This window comes from Battus philenor, unplaced genomic scaffold (genome assembly GCF_028537555.1).
Source record: "Battus philenor isolate CCGP_79_NKW_IND1 unplaced genomic scaffold, ilBatPhil1.0.hap1 SCAF_21, whole genome shotgun sequence".
Lineage (NCBI taxonomy): Eukaryota > Metazoa > Arthropoda > Insecta > Lepidoptera > Papilionidae > Battus > Battus philenor.
In genome coordinates, this window is record NW_027181684.1 from 1,490,456 (window position 1) to 1,507,527 (window position 17,072).

The window sequence follows — 17,072 nt, forward strand, 5'->3', positions numbered from 1 at the left end:
TTTTTTTTAATTGTAAATCTTTATTTGTACATCGCTCGTGCAACTGTCAGCCGCGAAGTGGAAATGCGTGAGTGGGCCTGCCACTTGGTGTATTGACATCATAGTTAAGATCACAAGTTATTGGATGCAAGCAGCGGCAGACCGGTCATCATTGCTATCTTTGAAGAAAGCTTTAGTTGCCGCTGATCAGCTGATTAAATGTTGACGATTGTTAATTCTACCATGCTACTTAATAGATATGTCCAACGCTAGATATAAGTGTACACCATAGATTAGAACCTGACCTGTATCTAGTATCTTCCGATGTCGTTAAAAAAGTTGACCCATCACCTTGTGAGGATATCCAATGCTTGCCATTCCTTGGTCTCATCTCCAGAATTTTATGATGATGATGACACAGTAGGAGATCTAATAGATTCAGGCGTTACTTTGCGGAAGTCCATCCTAAGTAAGAAAATGACTAATATATAGCTACTTCCGCTATGTAGCAGTAGTGTCGCATTCTTAAATTCGCACGACTACATTTTTAACGACTAGTTTTTATTTCTAATCAACAACATATTCAACTTTGTTAATAACCACGTTTTTGTTATGTATAAAAATTTTCAATGAATAAATTAAATTTTTTTTTTTCTTTAAAATATGTCGACAGAAACGATATTACTTTCCGGTCTTGGTTCTATATTCCATATTTAGTTTATTATTATTCTATATTAATATTCATATCTATGCTTAAAAATGTCAAAGATAAAGAATCTATTGATCTCATTCATGCACAGATAATAACTTCGAATTGACCGCAACACGATTTGTCTTCGATTGTTATGAACGCTGGCGGTTTACCACAGACTATGCATTTGACAGGTGTCAACCACTACCGACGTATGACATAGATTAAGAAGCGTTCATTTTATCATCTTTAAACTTTCGCATGAAATTAGAGTCACAGATAAATAATTTTTTTTTTCAATAAAATAATAACCGAATATTTGAATATGTAATAGTCTAGAAAAAATATAAATAATAGATAAAGAGTTTTTAACTTTAGAATAACCGGAGTAATACACTTAATGCTAAATTATTATGGTCTGAGTTCGTCAAGTTGGTGGGATTCCCACACTTAGTTTAAAGTATAAAGAACGCAGCAACAATTAGTTTATGTGCAAAATCCAGTCAAATTTAATTAATTTTTGAATTCAAAATATCTTTATTCAAGTGCGCATTTCTACTCAGTTCTATTGGAAATCTAAAAGGGAAACATATGTTCATCATTGGTGATAGTGTTGGTGATGATCATTTAAGTTTGTTTCTCATGGCGTTAAATTATGTGTCAAACTTGTATTAATTCAGTATAAGATAGAATGCAGAGTTTGTCGTACGTTAGTCACCAACTTCATATATAAATATTATTTATTTCAGCTTAGATATATCTGCGAATTAGATTTGGTTAGTTGGGTTTCACATGATTAATTCATCGGAAAAGGTGATGAACGGCTACTATAAGGACAGAGCCACATGTGATGGTTAGATTCTTCTTCTTCTTTGTTACCAGTTCTGCTTCACGATCTCATATCGGAGAGAGAGTCAGCGCCAGTATGAGCTGCGAGCTGCCTCCGAGGTGGACTGCGTGCATTGGGTCGACGCGATACGAGAGGCGAGGTGAGTTCCATAATAATTGGTTTATTTAATCCTTTCAAATTTAAGACTTCATCTAAAACTTTGTTTTCGATTTAGAAAAATGTTTAAATGTTTGTTTTGATAGTACACTGCAGTTATATGAACTTTAGAGCGCCTCTCGGAATAAGATTATTTATAAACATTTTTACATTATTTTATATCAAGTTGCTGCCCAAGCGCTACAGACCGTTAAATGCCTTAAGATTTAGGACAATGTGCCGGACCAACTCGTCAAAAGATTCTGCTATAGATTTTTTCTTGAGAAGGTCCGGTAAGTTGAACGGAGGTATATTAAGGTTTTCACATAAGGTCACGTGGTTACGTCTTTTGGATTCGAATCGGGAGCAGTGTCTGAGTAAGTGATGAAAAGTCTGTACTGTGGAGTCGTCACATAGGCAAGTCTCATTATCGATTATTATAAAACGGTGCAGGTACTGCTTGCAGTACCCGTGCCCGTTTGGTAGTTGTGTGAGATGGAGATGAAAAAAAAAGTTTTGATGAGTTTTCGCAGTTTGTTTATGTCGGTGAGTTTCGAAAGGAGTCCTATGGTATGTCGACCCTGAGCCGAGCTCTCGTATCTAGCTTGCCAAATGGGGTTGTGTTCAGCGCGGATTGCGCTCTTCACGAAACTCGAATGTCTGCACTTAGTAAGAGCCAAAAAATATATTGTGAAAAAATTCTAGCGATACTAATTACAAATAATTATAAAAAAATAAGGATTGTAATCTATCTAAAATTCTTGCTATCGATTGAATAATTTCATATTAATACTCGTAACTAACAAGTACGAAGTGTTAGACTGAAAACTAAACTATTGCACGTGTACAAACAGACGGTATATCTAATATGAAAGATAATTAAAAACATAACTAAATGAAAGCTATGTTCATTTTCATTTCGTCTCTTCAAAACTCATTTCGCTTAAGTTTCTTAGAGACGGGTATATTTTAATGATTTTTTTTCATGGAAGTAAATAAATCATTATATTTAATTGGATATTATATTTATTAATATCTCAAGGCATAGGAATTTCATCTTGAGGCATCACTCAAAGATTTCAATGGATAGAAATATCATAATTGTGATGCTTGGTAGGCAGGTTGATATTAACGAAACTTGTTAAAAAGCATAGCAGAGTTGAGTCAAAATAAAATAGGTTAGAAAAATAAATAAATAACAGGTTGAAGTTTATTAATAGTTCTGTTAAAAGTTGTAATTATAAATCAATTATTTACCATAACACGATAATATCATATATATCGTAATACATTGCATCATATCTATTGGAACTAATACATCAAAATTTACAAAACGTCGATGAATATACATCATAATTTATTCCACGCTCTCACATCGGCTTCCAGAGATCAAAGAGAATTCGTATTATGTACTTTCAACTAACTTCATTTATTATGTTATACGAGAACGTAACTTTCCTCTTTGTATGATTTTATAAGTAATTGAATGTTTTTATTGACGAAAATTTGAAAATTAACAATCAATCATTTATAGTATCACTTTTGTACACCGATATAATACCAATTTGATAGTAACTACAATCAAAATGAAATTATATAATGACATTTTTCGATATAAAATAAAACTAAAATAAGATTTGGAACGACCTGCCTGGGTCTATTTTTCCTGATGAGTTGAACTCTGGAGCCTTTAAGAGGAGAGTGAACAGGTTACTTTTGGATGGGCGTGTACCACCTTCGTCTTCACATACACTTTCCATCAGGTGAGATGGAAGACAAACGCCTATTCCATTACAAAAAATTAAAAAAAAAAAACTAGTAGGGTTGCAAACTCAAGATCAGTCGTGGCAATCTATGATGGAGGCCTATGTATCGCTTTGTAATATATTTTGAAAATTAATTTTTAACAATCAATATTTTATAATATCACTTTTGTATGCCAATATAATACCAATTTGATAGTAACTACAATCAAAATGAACTTCTCTATAATGACATCTGTCATTATAAAATAAAACTAGTAGGTTTGCAAACTCAAGTTTGGTCTAGGAGTACTATCTTTGTCCCACACTACCAATGTAATGTTTTTCAGTCGTTGTATTTCGTGCGACTGATATAACCTTCTACGAAGCCGAAATTAGCCGAATGTCTCTTTCCAAAGGTCGATGTGCAATATTTATGGCAGAGTATGGTAATTTAATATTTTTTAAACATTGTCTATTTAATGTCCATCATAGTACCGACTTTACTCACTTCTTCGCAATAAAATTCTTCTCTGAAACGCGCTCCCCCTCGATGTTAGGATGATCAAGGATCGTTGTGCATTCAAAGTGAAGGTGCGAAAGCTTTTGCTTGAACTGGAGGAATCATCACGACAGTTTTATCTTATTATTTATTATATTTATATAAGCAGTAGCCATTAGTATATTTAAAGAAGATTTTCTTTTTATCTCAGTGATTATTTTCCTTCTCAATTTGATTTTACTTTTTATTTTTTGTCTATTATGATATTATCTCGTATCACCTACCTTTATTAATTTATCATATATATTTATCCCATATATTTATAGAGAAAGCCTTCGGAATTAAGTTCGCTGTTATACATAAATTGTATGAGAAATGTTAAATAGATAAATAAATTTAATTAACAATTTTTGGAACCGGTACTGGATTTTTTTGGTGGTGCCTTTTTCTGTTCCATAAAAGCCTGGCACGTATTGGACCTATGAGTTACACCAACACATTTCATAATCACTATCGATTTCTGAACCAGCCTTTTGTCGAGTTATTAATATTTTATATCAGATACTCGTTTAAATCCAGACGTTTTAAATTACCTTCAATTTATTTTCAAATTAACTCGAAAACATTTGATAACGAAACATGATCGCGAAAGCCTCGCTTTAGAAACTTTCGTAACTAACTCCAATTTAATATAAGCCTATAAACATTCAACTTTCAAAGTATAACATTACCTTCATAATTTGAGTGAATATTCCAATATGGCGGATACCTAGAACTTTCCACTGAACTATGAAACTTCTCAAGAGACTTATGTATACGTATAAAATTAAATATGTTCACATTTATTTGTGTTTAAATCATATATATATATAAATTTATATATGTATATGTGTGTGTGTATGTAAACTGTAATAGATATGGTGTTAATTCAAAGAAAAAAAAACAGTTGCATACTTCTAGTTCTCGTTTTCAAATGTTTACAAAAAACATTTATGGCACAAGATACATATATGAACGATAAAATTCCACAATAAATTTCAGATCTGCCACTAAAGGGATTTAAAGATAATATTGTTGTACAAAGTATATTATTCTATCCAAGAATACTATACTGATGATAATGCGTGGAATTAAATGTTGTCGATATATATATATATATGTATATACACACAATGATGCTGTCCACTAAAATCGTCAACGCCGGTGACTCAAAAGCTTATAAAAAGCATTTTCACCTATTTCCGATCCTGAAATAATCTTTTTTTATTTGAATGCAACATGCCTAACTTCTGGCAGGCTAAAATCTGCATGGATAGATCAGTATCAATTATTAATTTTAATACGATTTACAAAAATAATATATACGCATACATATACATCTACAAACATGATTGAATTTAGAATTAAGAAGTGAATTAACGGTGGCAGTTGTGTAATTCGCAATGTTTACCGCTCGCGCATTTATCAGCGGGCTGGCGGGTGGTGAACTTCATTGCACGACTACTGCTACATAGCGGAAGTAGCTATATATTAGTCCTTTTTTTACTTAGGATAGACTTCCACAAAGTAACGCCTGAATATATTAGACGGTTGAATTTCATTTAAATACAGCACGTGCGATTCGACCGGCTTTTCTCAACATTTCGAACTAGTAGTATAATCAAAAATGCATGTTAAAGTCTAATGGAATAAAGATGCTACGAAATTTGAATTTGTATTTGATTAACAAATGTTACTATAAATCGAGAATGAATCAATTATTAGAGAAATGTAAGTTACCGATATGGTCCAGCTGATTGTTTTGCTGAAGTAGCAATAGAAGGCCAGTTAGCGTGTAGAACAGACGTTACTACGTGATTAAGTATTATTAAGTAAGAAAAAGACCAATATTTAACCACAAAGTAAACCGACTCTATGTTTGGCACTAATCGGTGTAACATAACTCCTGAAGGTGCCCCGTGGAGGGATGAACCACGTTTTGAGTGATTTAACGTCGGCAATTGTGTAATTCGCATTGTTTGCCGCATGCGCATTTATCAGCGGGCTGGCGGGCGGTGCACTTTGTTGCACGACAACCACTGCATGTGCGGAAGTGGCTTAATATTGGTCCCTTTCTTACTTAGGATGGACTTCCGCAAAATAACGCCTGATTCCATTAAATATTTAAAAATATAGATAGACAAAATAGCAAAATTGAAAATTGTAAAAAAGCATTCTCGAACAAGGTGATAAATGAAAGGAATGAGAAATATTAAGACGTACAAAAGAAGAGAGGGAATGATAAGAAAAGAAATTGAATAAATTAGTAAAAAACTGTCACTTTGAACCCAAGACGGAGGTTGTATAAGAGGTCCCTAAAAGCGGGGGTTGTCGTAAAATAAATATTACTTAAGTTTTTATTGCTTACTACTAATATTATTTAACTCTGTGTTCGGCACTAATCGGTGTAACATAACTCCTGAAGATGCCCCGTGGAGGGCTGAAACACGTGTTGAGTAGTTTGGCGGTTGTGTGATTCGCATTGTTTGCCGCACACGCATTTATCAGCGGGCTGGCGGGCGGTGCACTTTATTGCACGACTACCACTGCATGTGCGGAAGTGGCTAAATATGTTATTGGTCCTTTTATTACTTACTTAACTTTGTTACTTACTATAACATTTATTTCTTTATCTTATATTAATTTAAATATTTCCTATTTATTTGGTGTTAATTAATCATATAAAAAAACTGCTATAAAAATAAACTATTGCGTCACTACCACGCTAGAGTTAAGCGAACATCAACTGTTATTATAAGAAAATATTCTCGTATTTCAGACCGTCGCGTCGGTATATTATTAATTAATAATGAAACGTGATCTTGGCGTTTTTAATTAAGTCGATCTCAAAGCAAACCGCGCGTTCAAAGTCAAACTGAATAAAATACCTGGTGATAAATATTGCACATCGACCTTTGGAAAGAGACAATCTGATAATTTCGGTTTCGTAGAGCGTTATCTCAATCCTCTGGGCTCCGCTAGGCTACCATAGCTCGGATATTTTTTTTTAAATGTGCCCCGCTATTGGGAGCCTCTCGTACCCCTATTTTGTTTGGGACAGGGACTTTATTTACAAATAATTTTTTCCAGGGTTTTATCTTTATTCTACACTCACTTTCATTCTTCTCAATTTCTTTTATTCTTTCCTTTTATCCTTCACAATATCTTGTAATTTTTTTTGTTCTTTCATTCCTTCTTGCTTTCAGCGCCTTCCTTTCGTCATCTTTTTTTTACTCTTAGGTGGCTAGGTACAATTTTATTTCCAATCTTTATTTTATTCCTACATTTTCTATCTTTATCTTTTGATATCACAGGTTTGTTTAGATTAGACTTTTTATTACATCAGAGTCTTGTCTTACATTCTATTATTATTTAATGAGTTCTTTTACATGTGCATATTATTCATTTTGGTTCAAGTTTTCCTATTTGGTTTTGTTATTTTTTATTGCATTGCTTACCACCCTGCGAGCAAACGACAGAAATGATGGGCGAAGGTTGTCGTCTTCCATCATTAAGGCGATGCTTTTCGTATCTATTTTCATTTTTCATAGCTCGGATATGGGACGTTTACTGATGAATATAGGACTACCCACAGAATTCCAATAATCCGTTGACTTTATCAAGGTTGTCTGTCCAACGTGGATATTCTACGCCATGTCTCCTCATTCTATCACGGAGGGTAAAATAATAATCTAGTAAATTTATGATATATTATTTTATTTTAAAATATCTCTTTCATAACTTGCATGTTTTTATTGATACCAGTGTCTGGTATTCCGCTTTGACGTACAACCTTACGTCATCACTTTGAAGTTGGAGGCTTTATGCGTTTACACAGGAGAGAATACGTAAAATAGTTTAAAGTATTTCCTAGCAGAACAATGCGCTTTTCGAAATATAATTTTCAATGAAAACTAAAGTTTATATAAATTTCAATATTGCACGAAATGCCACCGAGAAATCTTTGTACGGCACGGGTTTTAACCTCAAAGGCTAAATCGGATCAAGTTAACAACTGTTAACTTTATTTATCATATATATATGTATATATATACGGTGTTAATTCAAGGAAAAAAAACCATTGTGCATACTTCTAGTTGTCATTTTCAAATATAACAAAAAAAAACATTTATGGCACAAGGTATATGTATGAACAATAAAATTCCACAATAAATTTCAGATCTGCCACTGAAGGGATTTAAAAATAATATTGTTGTACAAAGATCTTCTATCCAAGAATACTATACTGATGTTAATGCGTGGAATTAAATGTTGATGCTCACTTAGGAAACTAATTATTGTCGCGCGTTTTTTATAAAACTATATTTGTAAAGAGCAACTGTTGAGTTTCTCGGCTCTTCTAAACAGAACTGCCTTCCGAGCTGGTAGCTTCCTGTAGACAACAATGTCGACTTTTTATGTTGATTGATTCAACAACAGCTTATTCGCAAAATTATTAGAATGCCACTGTTCTCAAAGAAATCCAGAAGATGGCGGCAGCGTTCTCTGCATACCATTATACCACACTTCGATTGCCAACCTACCAAGCGTGGCGATTATGTTATAACCTCCCATAGACATATTTGATTTATATTATTATTATTAATATCATCTAGTTTTAAAATTAGTTTGTGTTATATTTAATATGTATGTTTTTTTTTGTAATATTTTAATTTTTAATCTGCTCTTCTGGCTTTTTCACGACGTAAATGATTACTCACTTTAAATAAATAAATTTTACACAAAGGCTCGGAAAACACCGCGGTGTAGAAGCTAAATGAGTCACGCGGAAATGGTCCCGGGAAGAAATCGAAATTGGGTCAGGGCCTTACCCCGGCACCTGGACGGCATCCGCCGGGCGGGCGTGTTACATATAATATTCTCATGGCTAAAGTGTCATGGGAAACTGTGTACTTCATGCCCGGGAGATACTAAGGACGCGTGTTCATATTTATTCAAGTACATCACTAGTTTTTTTTATAATTGTTATTAGGATCCATATTCCACAGACATTAGCGTCCGTGCCTTTGTTTTTACATTTACCTTTAATATTTCCATAATTTTTTTATTATAATTAGGATCTATATTCCACAGACATTAACGTCTGTGCCTTTGTTTTTACATTTACGTTTAATATTTACGAATTGTTTATAATTATTATTAGGATCTATATTGCAGACATTAGGATCCGTGCCTTTGTTTTCACATTTACGTTTAATATTCACGATTTATTTATAAATATTATTAGGATCTATATTCCACAGACATTAGCGTCCGTGCCTTTGTTTTATATTTACGTTTAATATTTCCGTAATTTTTTTATTATTATTAGGATCGATATTCTAAAGACATTAGCGTCCGTGCCTTTGTTTTTACATTTACGTTTATTTCCGTAATTTTTTTATTACTATTAGGATCTATATTCTACAGACATTAGCGTCCGTGCCTTTATTTTATATTTACGTTTAATATTTACAATTTTTTATAATTATTATTTGGATCTATATTCCACAGACATTAGGATCCGAGCCTTTATTTTATATTTACATTTAATATTCACGATTTTTTATAATTGTTATTAGGATCCATATTCCACTGACATTAGCGTCCGTGCCTTTGTTTTTACATTTACGTTTAATATTTCCGATTTTTTTTATAATTATTATTAGGATCTATATTCCACAGATATTAGCGTCCGTGCCTTTGTTTTTACATTTACGTTTAATATTCTCGATTTTTTAATAATTATTTTTAGGTCCTATATTCCACAGACATTAGTGTCCGTGACTTTGTTTTTACATTTTTGTTTAATATTTCCCTAATTTTTTTATTATTATTAGGATCTATATTCTACAGACATTAGCGTCCGTGCTTTTGTTTTTACATTAATGTTTAATATTTCCGTAATTTTTTATTATTATTATTAGGATCTATATTCCACAGACATTAGTGTTGCCTTTGTTTTCACATTTGCGTTTAATATTTCCGTAATTTTTTTATTATTATTAGGATCTATATTCGACAGACTTTAGCGTCCGTGCCTTTGTTTTTACATTTACTTTTACTATTAAGGTGCGCAAGGAATGCTGCAGCTTATTCTCTGGAAACTTGTAACTAGTATCAATCTTATATGATTAATACAAATTGTGAATAATGTATGTATCTTATAATCAAACTGGCGACCTACGATTACAAGTTTACGTTTTCTACTGTTGGGCAATCACAGCTCAACAAAAAGCAGGTAATTATATATTCTGTAATTAACTATTTGTTTATTATATCAGAATGTTATACACATTAATATGTGATATAACATTTTGTTTGAGGTAATGGATGGGAAATGACTCTTAAATTTTTATAAAGAGTTTTAATTAAATCCATAATTTACCTTCTATTCTGATCCTTAACATTAGGTTTTTTTCTCAGATAATTCTAAATTTTTCCTGATGGCTCTAGAATCTCAACTCAATGTCTTCTTTAAAGAACAGTTTTATTTACTGAATGCCTTGATTCCGCCGAATCGCTGAAACACACACGATTTGGATGACTTGCTTTTTGACGGAATTCGCAAATCACGTAAAATTATTTTGTAGTCGTTTTCAATAATTTAGATTTTGATTTAAAAAGCCTTTCGCTTAGCTTTTTTTACTTTTTAAATTAAATAATAATAATGTTATGTTGCATATATCCGATACGGTTCGGATATCAAAAACTGTCGAAAATTATCCATTCTTTTAATCATAGATCTTAAAATTTCTTCAGCTTATGCCTACCGAGGTGGCAAAAAATAAATAACTTAAATGGTACTTTTGTAAAGAAAATAGTTTCATTAATAATTGTATTTTCTATTGTGCCGCGCTTGTTTAATGTCGGTAAAGCAGTTGTTGTTTAACCTTGACACTTCATAGATGGCGCTGTTAACAATGATGTTAAGATGGCGTCAATTACGGTCGCCGGTCGGTAAAGCAGTTGGTATTTGTACAAAATAGGCTTTGAACAATTTAAATAATAACTAAATGACGTTTTTTTGTTTTTAGAAGAAAACTTTATTGTTTATTTTGAACATATACTTACATAGTAGAGAGAAATTATCTTATACTATAGTTATATATAAATAAATGTTGTCTCCAATTTTCATTTAGAATGCAAAGAAACGTTTCTCTCATTTATTATGACTGAGTGTGAACCAAACAAATAAAAAATACATATATTGAACTGAATTGCGGTCGAATGTCGCGGCTTAGATTCCTAGATTACACTCTTATATAATTCACACAATAAATTTCATATTACGTAATTGTATGCAATAAGATTACTTTGCAAGCATTAATAGAGATTGCGTTAAGAGAAAAATTTATTGTTTTTGTGGCGAAAAGACAAGTTCATGAGTACTTAAAAGAAATATATTATCTGTGATATTAAAGAGAAATTTAGAACAGAAATATAAAAGATATATGACGTAATAAGGTTACGTTTTTAGGTTATATTGGAGTCGCAGAAGTATAGTTTATTTTAACTAAAAAATAAATGCAATAAAAAGTCTAAATTCACGGATTTAATAATGGACTAATAAAAAAGGCTTCAACGAGCACAGGATATGTCATATTTAATTTGAAAAATGACTGTTTGTATGTGTGTGGCTGTGTTCAATAGGCATTCAATACGCTAACAATACCATCATTACATGCCTCTTTCCGAGGATCTATTCAATATATCTATGCATACGCCGTGAATGGCCGAAGAATGTCATCACCCAAATATTAAGGAAAAAAATATTGTTAAACATTTTTGAATATAGAATGACGTTTATATTTTATTTCGTCTTGATTGAACCAGCTTTCATTCAGACATAGCAAGTAAGCAACCATAAGAAATTTAATAGAAATATATATAACGATGATAGTTGTATTGATGTAAATATTATATTTGATGTTGATGAAGAAATGGGTGATGACAGTGATAGTCTTTTTGGAGATCTCTCGTTTTTTGAACAAGAAAGTATTTTACAAATAAGTGTTTTCATCATTCTTTTGATTTACATTCTCTTCACTGAATCTTCTTTCAAACCTTACAATATCTTATATACTCTTTCTTTCAATTACAGTACTTACACATGTCGCCTCTCTTTCTGCACCACATTCTTTGATTCTTGTCTTCTTCGCTTTACTGAAATTATTATTAACTTTTATTTCTATTAATCACCTCATTTACAATTCTGTCACAATATTTAAGAGGTATGATGGCGTTCTCTGTCTTACATCAAGGAGGCGATGGTGTTATTTCTCACCCCGTCTCCTGTTCCATTTTGCACTTAAATCTTTTCCTAGTGAATACGGAACAGCTTTTTGTGGCGTGCACCACGGTTTGGTCCACCGCTGGGTCGCAGATGCACCGGTAATTCTCTCTGAGCTTAAATATATACAGCTACTCAGAAAATTCACAGTGCTCCCTGAACATTTGGGTCAGAACCGTGTCAAGGTTCACTGTAAGAAATGCACGGTGGGCTGTATCGGCATCAGAAACAACTTCCTTTCTGTTGAAGCCGTCTCGTCTTCCACATACCTTCTACTCCATTCGCCAAGCATGTCCAACCTTAGATGTCGCTTGACTAAACGGGGTACTCCCCGTATTCGTTTAATCTTAAAGGTGGCTTCATACATGATGATTTTTAAGATGTTAGTGATGACAAACTTGTTGTTAGAGCCCAATTGTAGTTCTCCTCAAACGTCAAATATGTCTTTATCAAAAAAGAGCTCAGAACATTCTCAGTAGGGATTTTATTAGAACAATAAACCTAATCCAGTTGATAGAACAAATTCATTACTAAACTAGATGATATCAATCATGTCAATATTTTTTTTGTATTGTAAAATATTTTTCAACGAATTTTTATTTAATTATCGCCTCCTGAACAGATATCTTTGAAGGGATATACCATAATCGCCACGTTTGGCAGGCGGGTTGGCGATCGCATTGTGGTATTATAGTACGCGGTGACACTGCTGCCCAACTTTGGGAAACTTGGTTGTGAACAGAGGTGTTCCATATAGGAATTTAAGAAATCAAAATCGATGGGTCTACGAGTAACTCAACAGTTGCTCTTTATAAATATAGTATTATACAGAGTATAAAATAGTTAAAGAGAGAGAGAAAGAGAGAGAGAGAGAGAGAGTAGATATTTAGCTTCCAGGGCAAGCGTTAACAAAATTTGTTCAAAAAATAAATTAACAATGTGTGAGGTATATAAGATACATTATGATTGCAAATCCCAGTTCATACCTCTAGACTACCACTGCTCATTGTTGAATTTTGTTTGATAACATTGTTGATGAACTTTAATCAATATATGAAAAATTTAGTGCCATCAAAACAATTACTAATTTTATAAAAGTTTAACAAACCCGTCTTACTTCTTCAGTGGACTGGGAATTTAACATATTAACATATCTTTTTTTATTAGTCCATTTGACGGCATTTGCAAAGGATATTGGATACCTATCCTTTTATAATATATGTACTTATTAAATCCGCGAATATAGACATTTTTAGCATTAATTTTTTAGTTAAATTTAACTGTACATCTCCGAATCCAATATGATCTAAATAAATAACCTTATTACATTATATATCTTTTAGATTTCTGTTCTAAATTTCTCTTTAATATCACAAATATAAATATAAATTATATATATCTAAATATATATATAATAAATTTATATATATATATATATATATATATATATATATATATATATATATATATATATATATATATATATATATCTATTACTCTATTATCTCTAACTCTTCTATTACTCTTCTAAATAAATTAGGGTTCATTCACAATATGACATTACTTTTACACCACCTGTTATATATACATATATGTATATATATATACACCTTAATATTTTCTTCAACGAAGCTTCTATCTGAGAAACACTTTGTCAATTACAACAACTATACAAAGTAAATAGTCATATAAATAGACAGCTATGTCTCTGGCAATATACGTTTAACTTTGATAATTTTAAAGTACATTTCAAAATATTACAACGGAATATTTTTGTTCACTTGAATGTAATATATGTGACCTTTAAAGCGAGAAATCCGGTTCACAATATCCGACGTATTCCTGTATGCAGAATATCAACGGAAACATTGTTTCGCTTGACATTCTCGAACGAGGGAAGAAGACGTCCGTATCGAGAATCTGTTAAACATTAAATATAAGAAGTACACGTGTACTAAAATGGTACTAATTACTAAGTATTAATACATACATATTTAAATATTTAATGGAATCAGGCGTTACCTCGCGGAAGTCCATCCTATGTGAGAAAACGACCAATATATGCATTTATCAGCGGGCTGGCGGGCGGTGCATTTTATTGCACGACTACCACTGCATGTGCGGAAGTGGCTAAATATTGGTCCTTTTCTTACATACATACTTAACCTAACCTTATGTATGTATATATATATATATATATATATATATAGTAGAGGAAAAATACTTTTTACTACATGTATTATTATAATATATATTTAAGATATCATTGTACGTTAGTTTACGAAAACTCAAGGTCACCCAGAGGGCAATAGAGAGAAACATGCCCGGAGATTCGCTGCGAGATTGAATCTGACATGAGAAGATATGCAGATGAATCAAGATTACCGACATAGTTCGAAAAATAACTCATCTGGGGTGGCAGTGGTAGATTCATGCCACCGATGACCGTTGGGAATAAAAGTGGTGGTAGTGAACCACTAGGTGAACGACATAGTAAGGGTCACGGGATGTCGCTGCGTCTGGCAGAGCACCTGTCATCTTGGCGTTCTTTGGGTTAGGCATATGCCTTGCAGTGGACGTCCATGAGCTCAAAAGAAGAAGTAGAAGACCAGAGTTTTTTTTTAATTTTTGTTAATATTTGTTTTTAAGCAGAACGAACTGAGTTTATACTGAAATCTTTACAATATGATCACTTGTCTTGTCCTGTCTTGTGTCTTGTGTCGATAGTGGCCAGTAATAAAGAGCAATTTCACGTGAACGCCACGCATTCTTACTCTGAACGCATTAATAAAGCGGGCTTCGTTTGTATTCAAGGAATGTCCACAAAGAGTTGGATGCATTCTCATCTCAATGTCTTAAAATTTATGGACACTTGAAATCATAGTATATTAGACACTTTTTTTTCAAAATTCAGCTGGTACTGACGGACTGGAACAAAAAATATATTTAAGATTGGACATTAAACTGAATATGGAATATAGAAATAATTAAAATTAATAATTGTTACACTTCTTAAAATATTTTCTTCTATTTTAGTTCTTCACTTTCGAAACCAGATAAATTTTTGTAAACCTCGCTTATGAATCGCGAAGCAGATTTTTATGACATATAAACCCTTATGGAGTCAACAGTGGACTCCTAGAGGTCCACCTGGACCACTTTCTCAACTAAGGCTCTAAATTAAATATGTAAAACCTATAAAACTTATTATAGTGGTAAAAAATTAATTCTATGATATATGTTTGCAGTTTCAACAAGCTACTACTCCAGAAGGAGGAGTTGGAGCAGAAGCAGCTTCACCTGCTCCAGGTGGTGGAGAGCGAGAGGACCTCGCGCTGGCAGTATGCCCAGCAGTGTGATGAGCTCAGCAATGAAGTAAAGAAACTTCGCACAGAGGTAATTGTTTTCGATTTTATGACCAGTAGCCCAATAGACAAAAATATCATCATCGTTATTTCATTGACGTCCAATGCTTGACATAGACTCCCCCCATAGAGTTTTAATAGATCCGGTTGAAATGGCGACATGCATGAGGGAAAATTATTTGTATGAATATAAAGAAAGAATATAATTATTAAGAGAATGTTGAAAATGTAAAATGTGTATAAAGTGTGAATTAAAATAGGTTAAATAAGAAAAGGACCAATATTTAGCTACTTCCGCACATGCAGTGGTGGTCGTGCAACAAAGTGCACCGCCCGCCAGCCCGCTGATAAATGCGCATGCGGCAAACAATGCGAATTACACTACTGCCACCGTCAAATCACTCAACACGTGTTTCATCCCTCCACGGGGCATCTTCAGGAGTTATGTTACACCGATTAGTGCCAAACGCAGAGTTAAAATAGGTTGTATATTAAATTGTATATGTGTACATATATACATTAAGAACGAGCAGTCGTAGCCAAGTGGTGGAGAACTTTGCGATCGAAGGTCGTGGCTTTGATTCTCGGGAGATAGTCTTACATAATTCACACTTTGTGCATTCATTATATATAACTGCTACTGCCTACATACAAGTTTCTAGAAGATGGGCAGCAACGTTCTCTTCGAACTCTAATATCTTATTGCGATCGCCAACCCCCCTGACAAGTGTGGCGATTATGGTTTATTCCCTCATCTCCCCTCTACTTTAGGGGAGGCTTATACCTTGTATTGGGCATCTATAGACTGAAAAGACATGACGAATCACATTGGATGAAGTCCGCCGATATATATACACCAATACTTCGCTTAACGTTGTTTCGTTTTTTTCGAAGTTGCGTCGCTGCTTAATTAGTACTAATTTTCACTGTGCGTCGTTAGATTTTCGAGGTCGCGTTGTTTAGGGTTCGAGTCTTTAATTTTTTTGGATATTTTCTTTTTTCTCTAAAAGATGGCAACACTTTAGTTTCTAATTGCGCCATGCCATCAAAACTTGGTGATTTCCTTTCTAACTAAAAATCAATGCAATTTTACAGTTTTATTTTCACTTTGTTTTGCTAATTTTAGAGTTCAGTTTCAACTACGTAGTGTATTGCAATGCAATATATTGTGCTTTTTTTAAAAGAGTTTTTTTTTAATTTTTACGTGTTGTTTCTGGTTACAAAAAAGGTAAATATTATTCCTACTTATTTATTGGCAGAGTTATATTATTTTTGTTTTTTAAACGTTTACTTTGTTCAATTTTCTTTTTAAAAGTAGTATTTTTGTGACTCTGGAACCTATCTTCGATCTTTACATGGTTTGCTATAGAAAATCTTAATTCACTTTACGGCGTTTCAATTTGCGTCGTGTATTTTTTGGAAAGAAACCACGACGCAAAGTGAGGTATTGGTGTATATATACAAATATATAATTTT

The 17,072-nt window shown here is 32.8% G+C and overlaps 1 protein-coding gene across 1 annotated transcript in view; it reads left to right on the plus strand.

Moving 5' to 3' along the window:
* LOC137923457 (ras-specific guanine nucleotide-releasing factor 1-like) overlaps nucleotides 1–17,072 on the plus strand; it is a 53,726-nt gene that overhangs the window by 2,253 nt on the left and 34,401 nt on the right. The window contains exons 3-4 of the mRNA XM_068766716.1: nucleotides 1,553–1,659; nucleotides 15,480–15,627. Coding sequence (XP_068622817.1) covers nucleotides 1,553–1,659; nucleotides 15,480–15,627 — 255 coding nt within the window. The remainder of the gene's footprint in view (nucleotides 1–1,552; nucleotides 1,660–15,479; nucleotides 15,628–17,072) is intronic.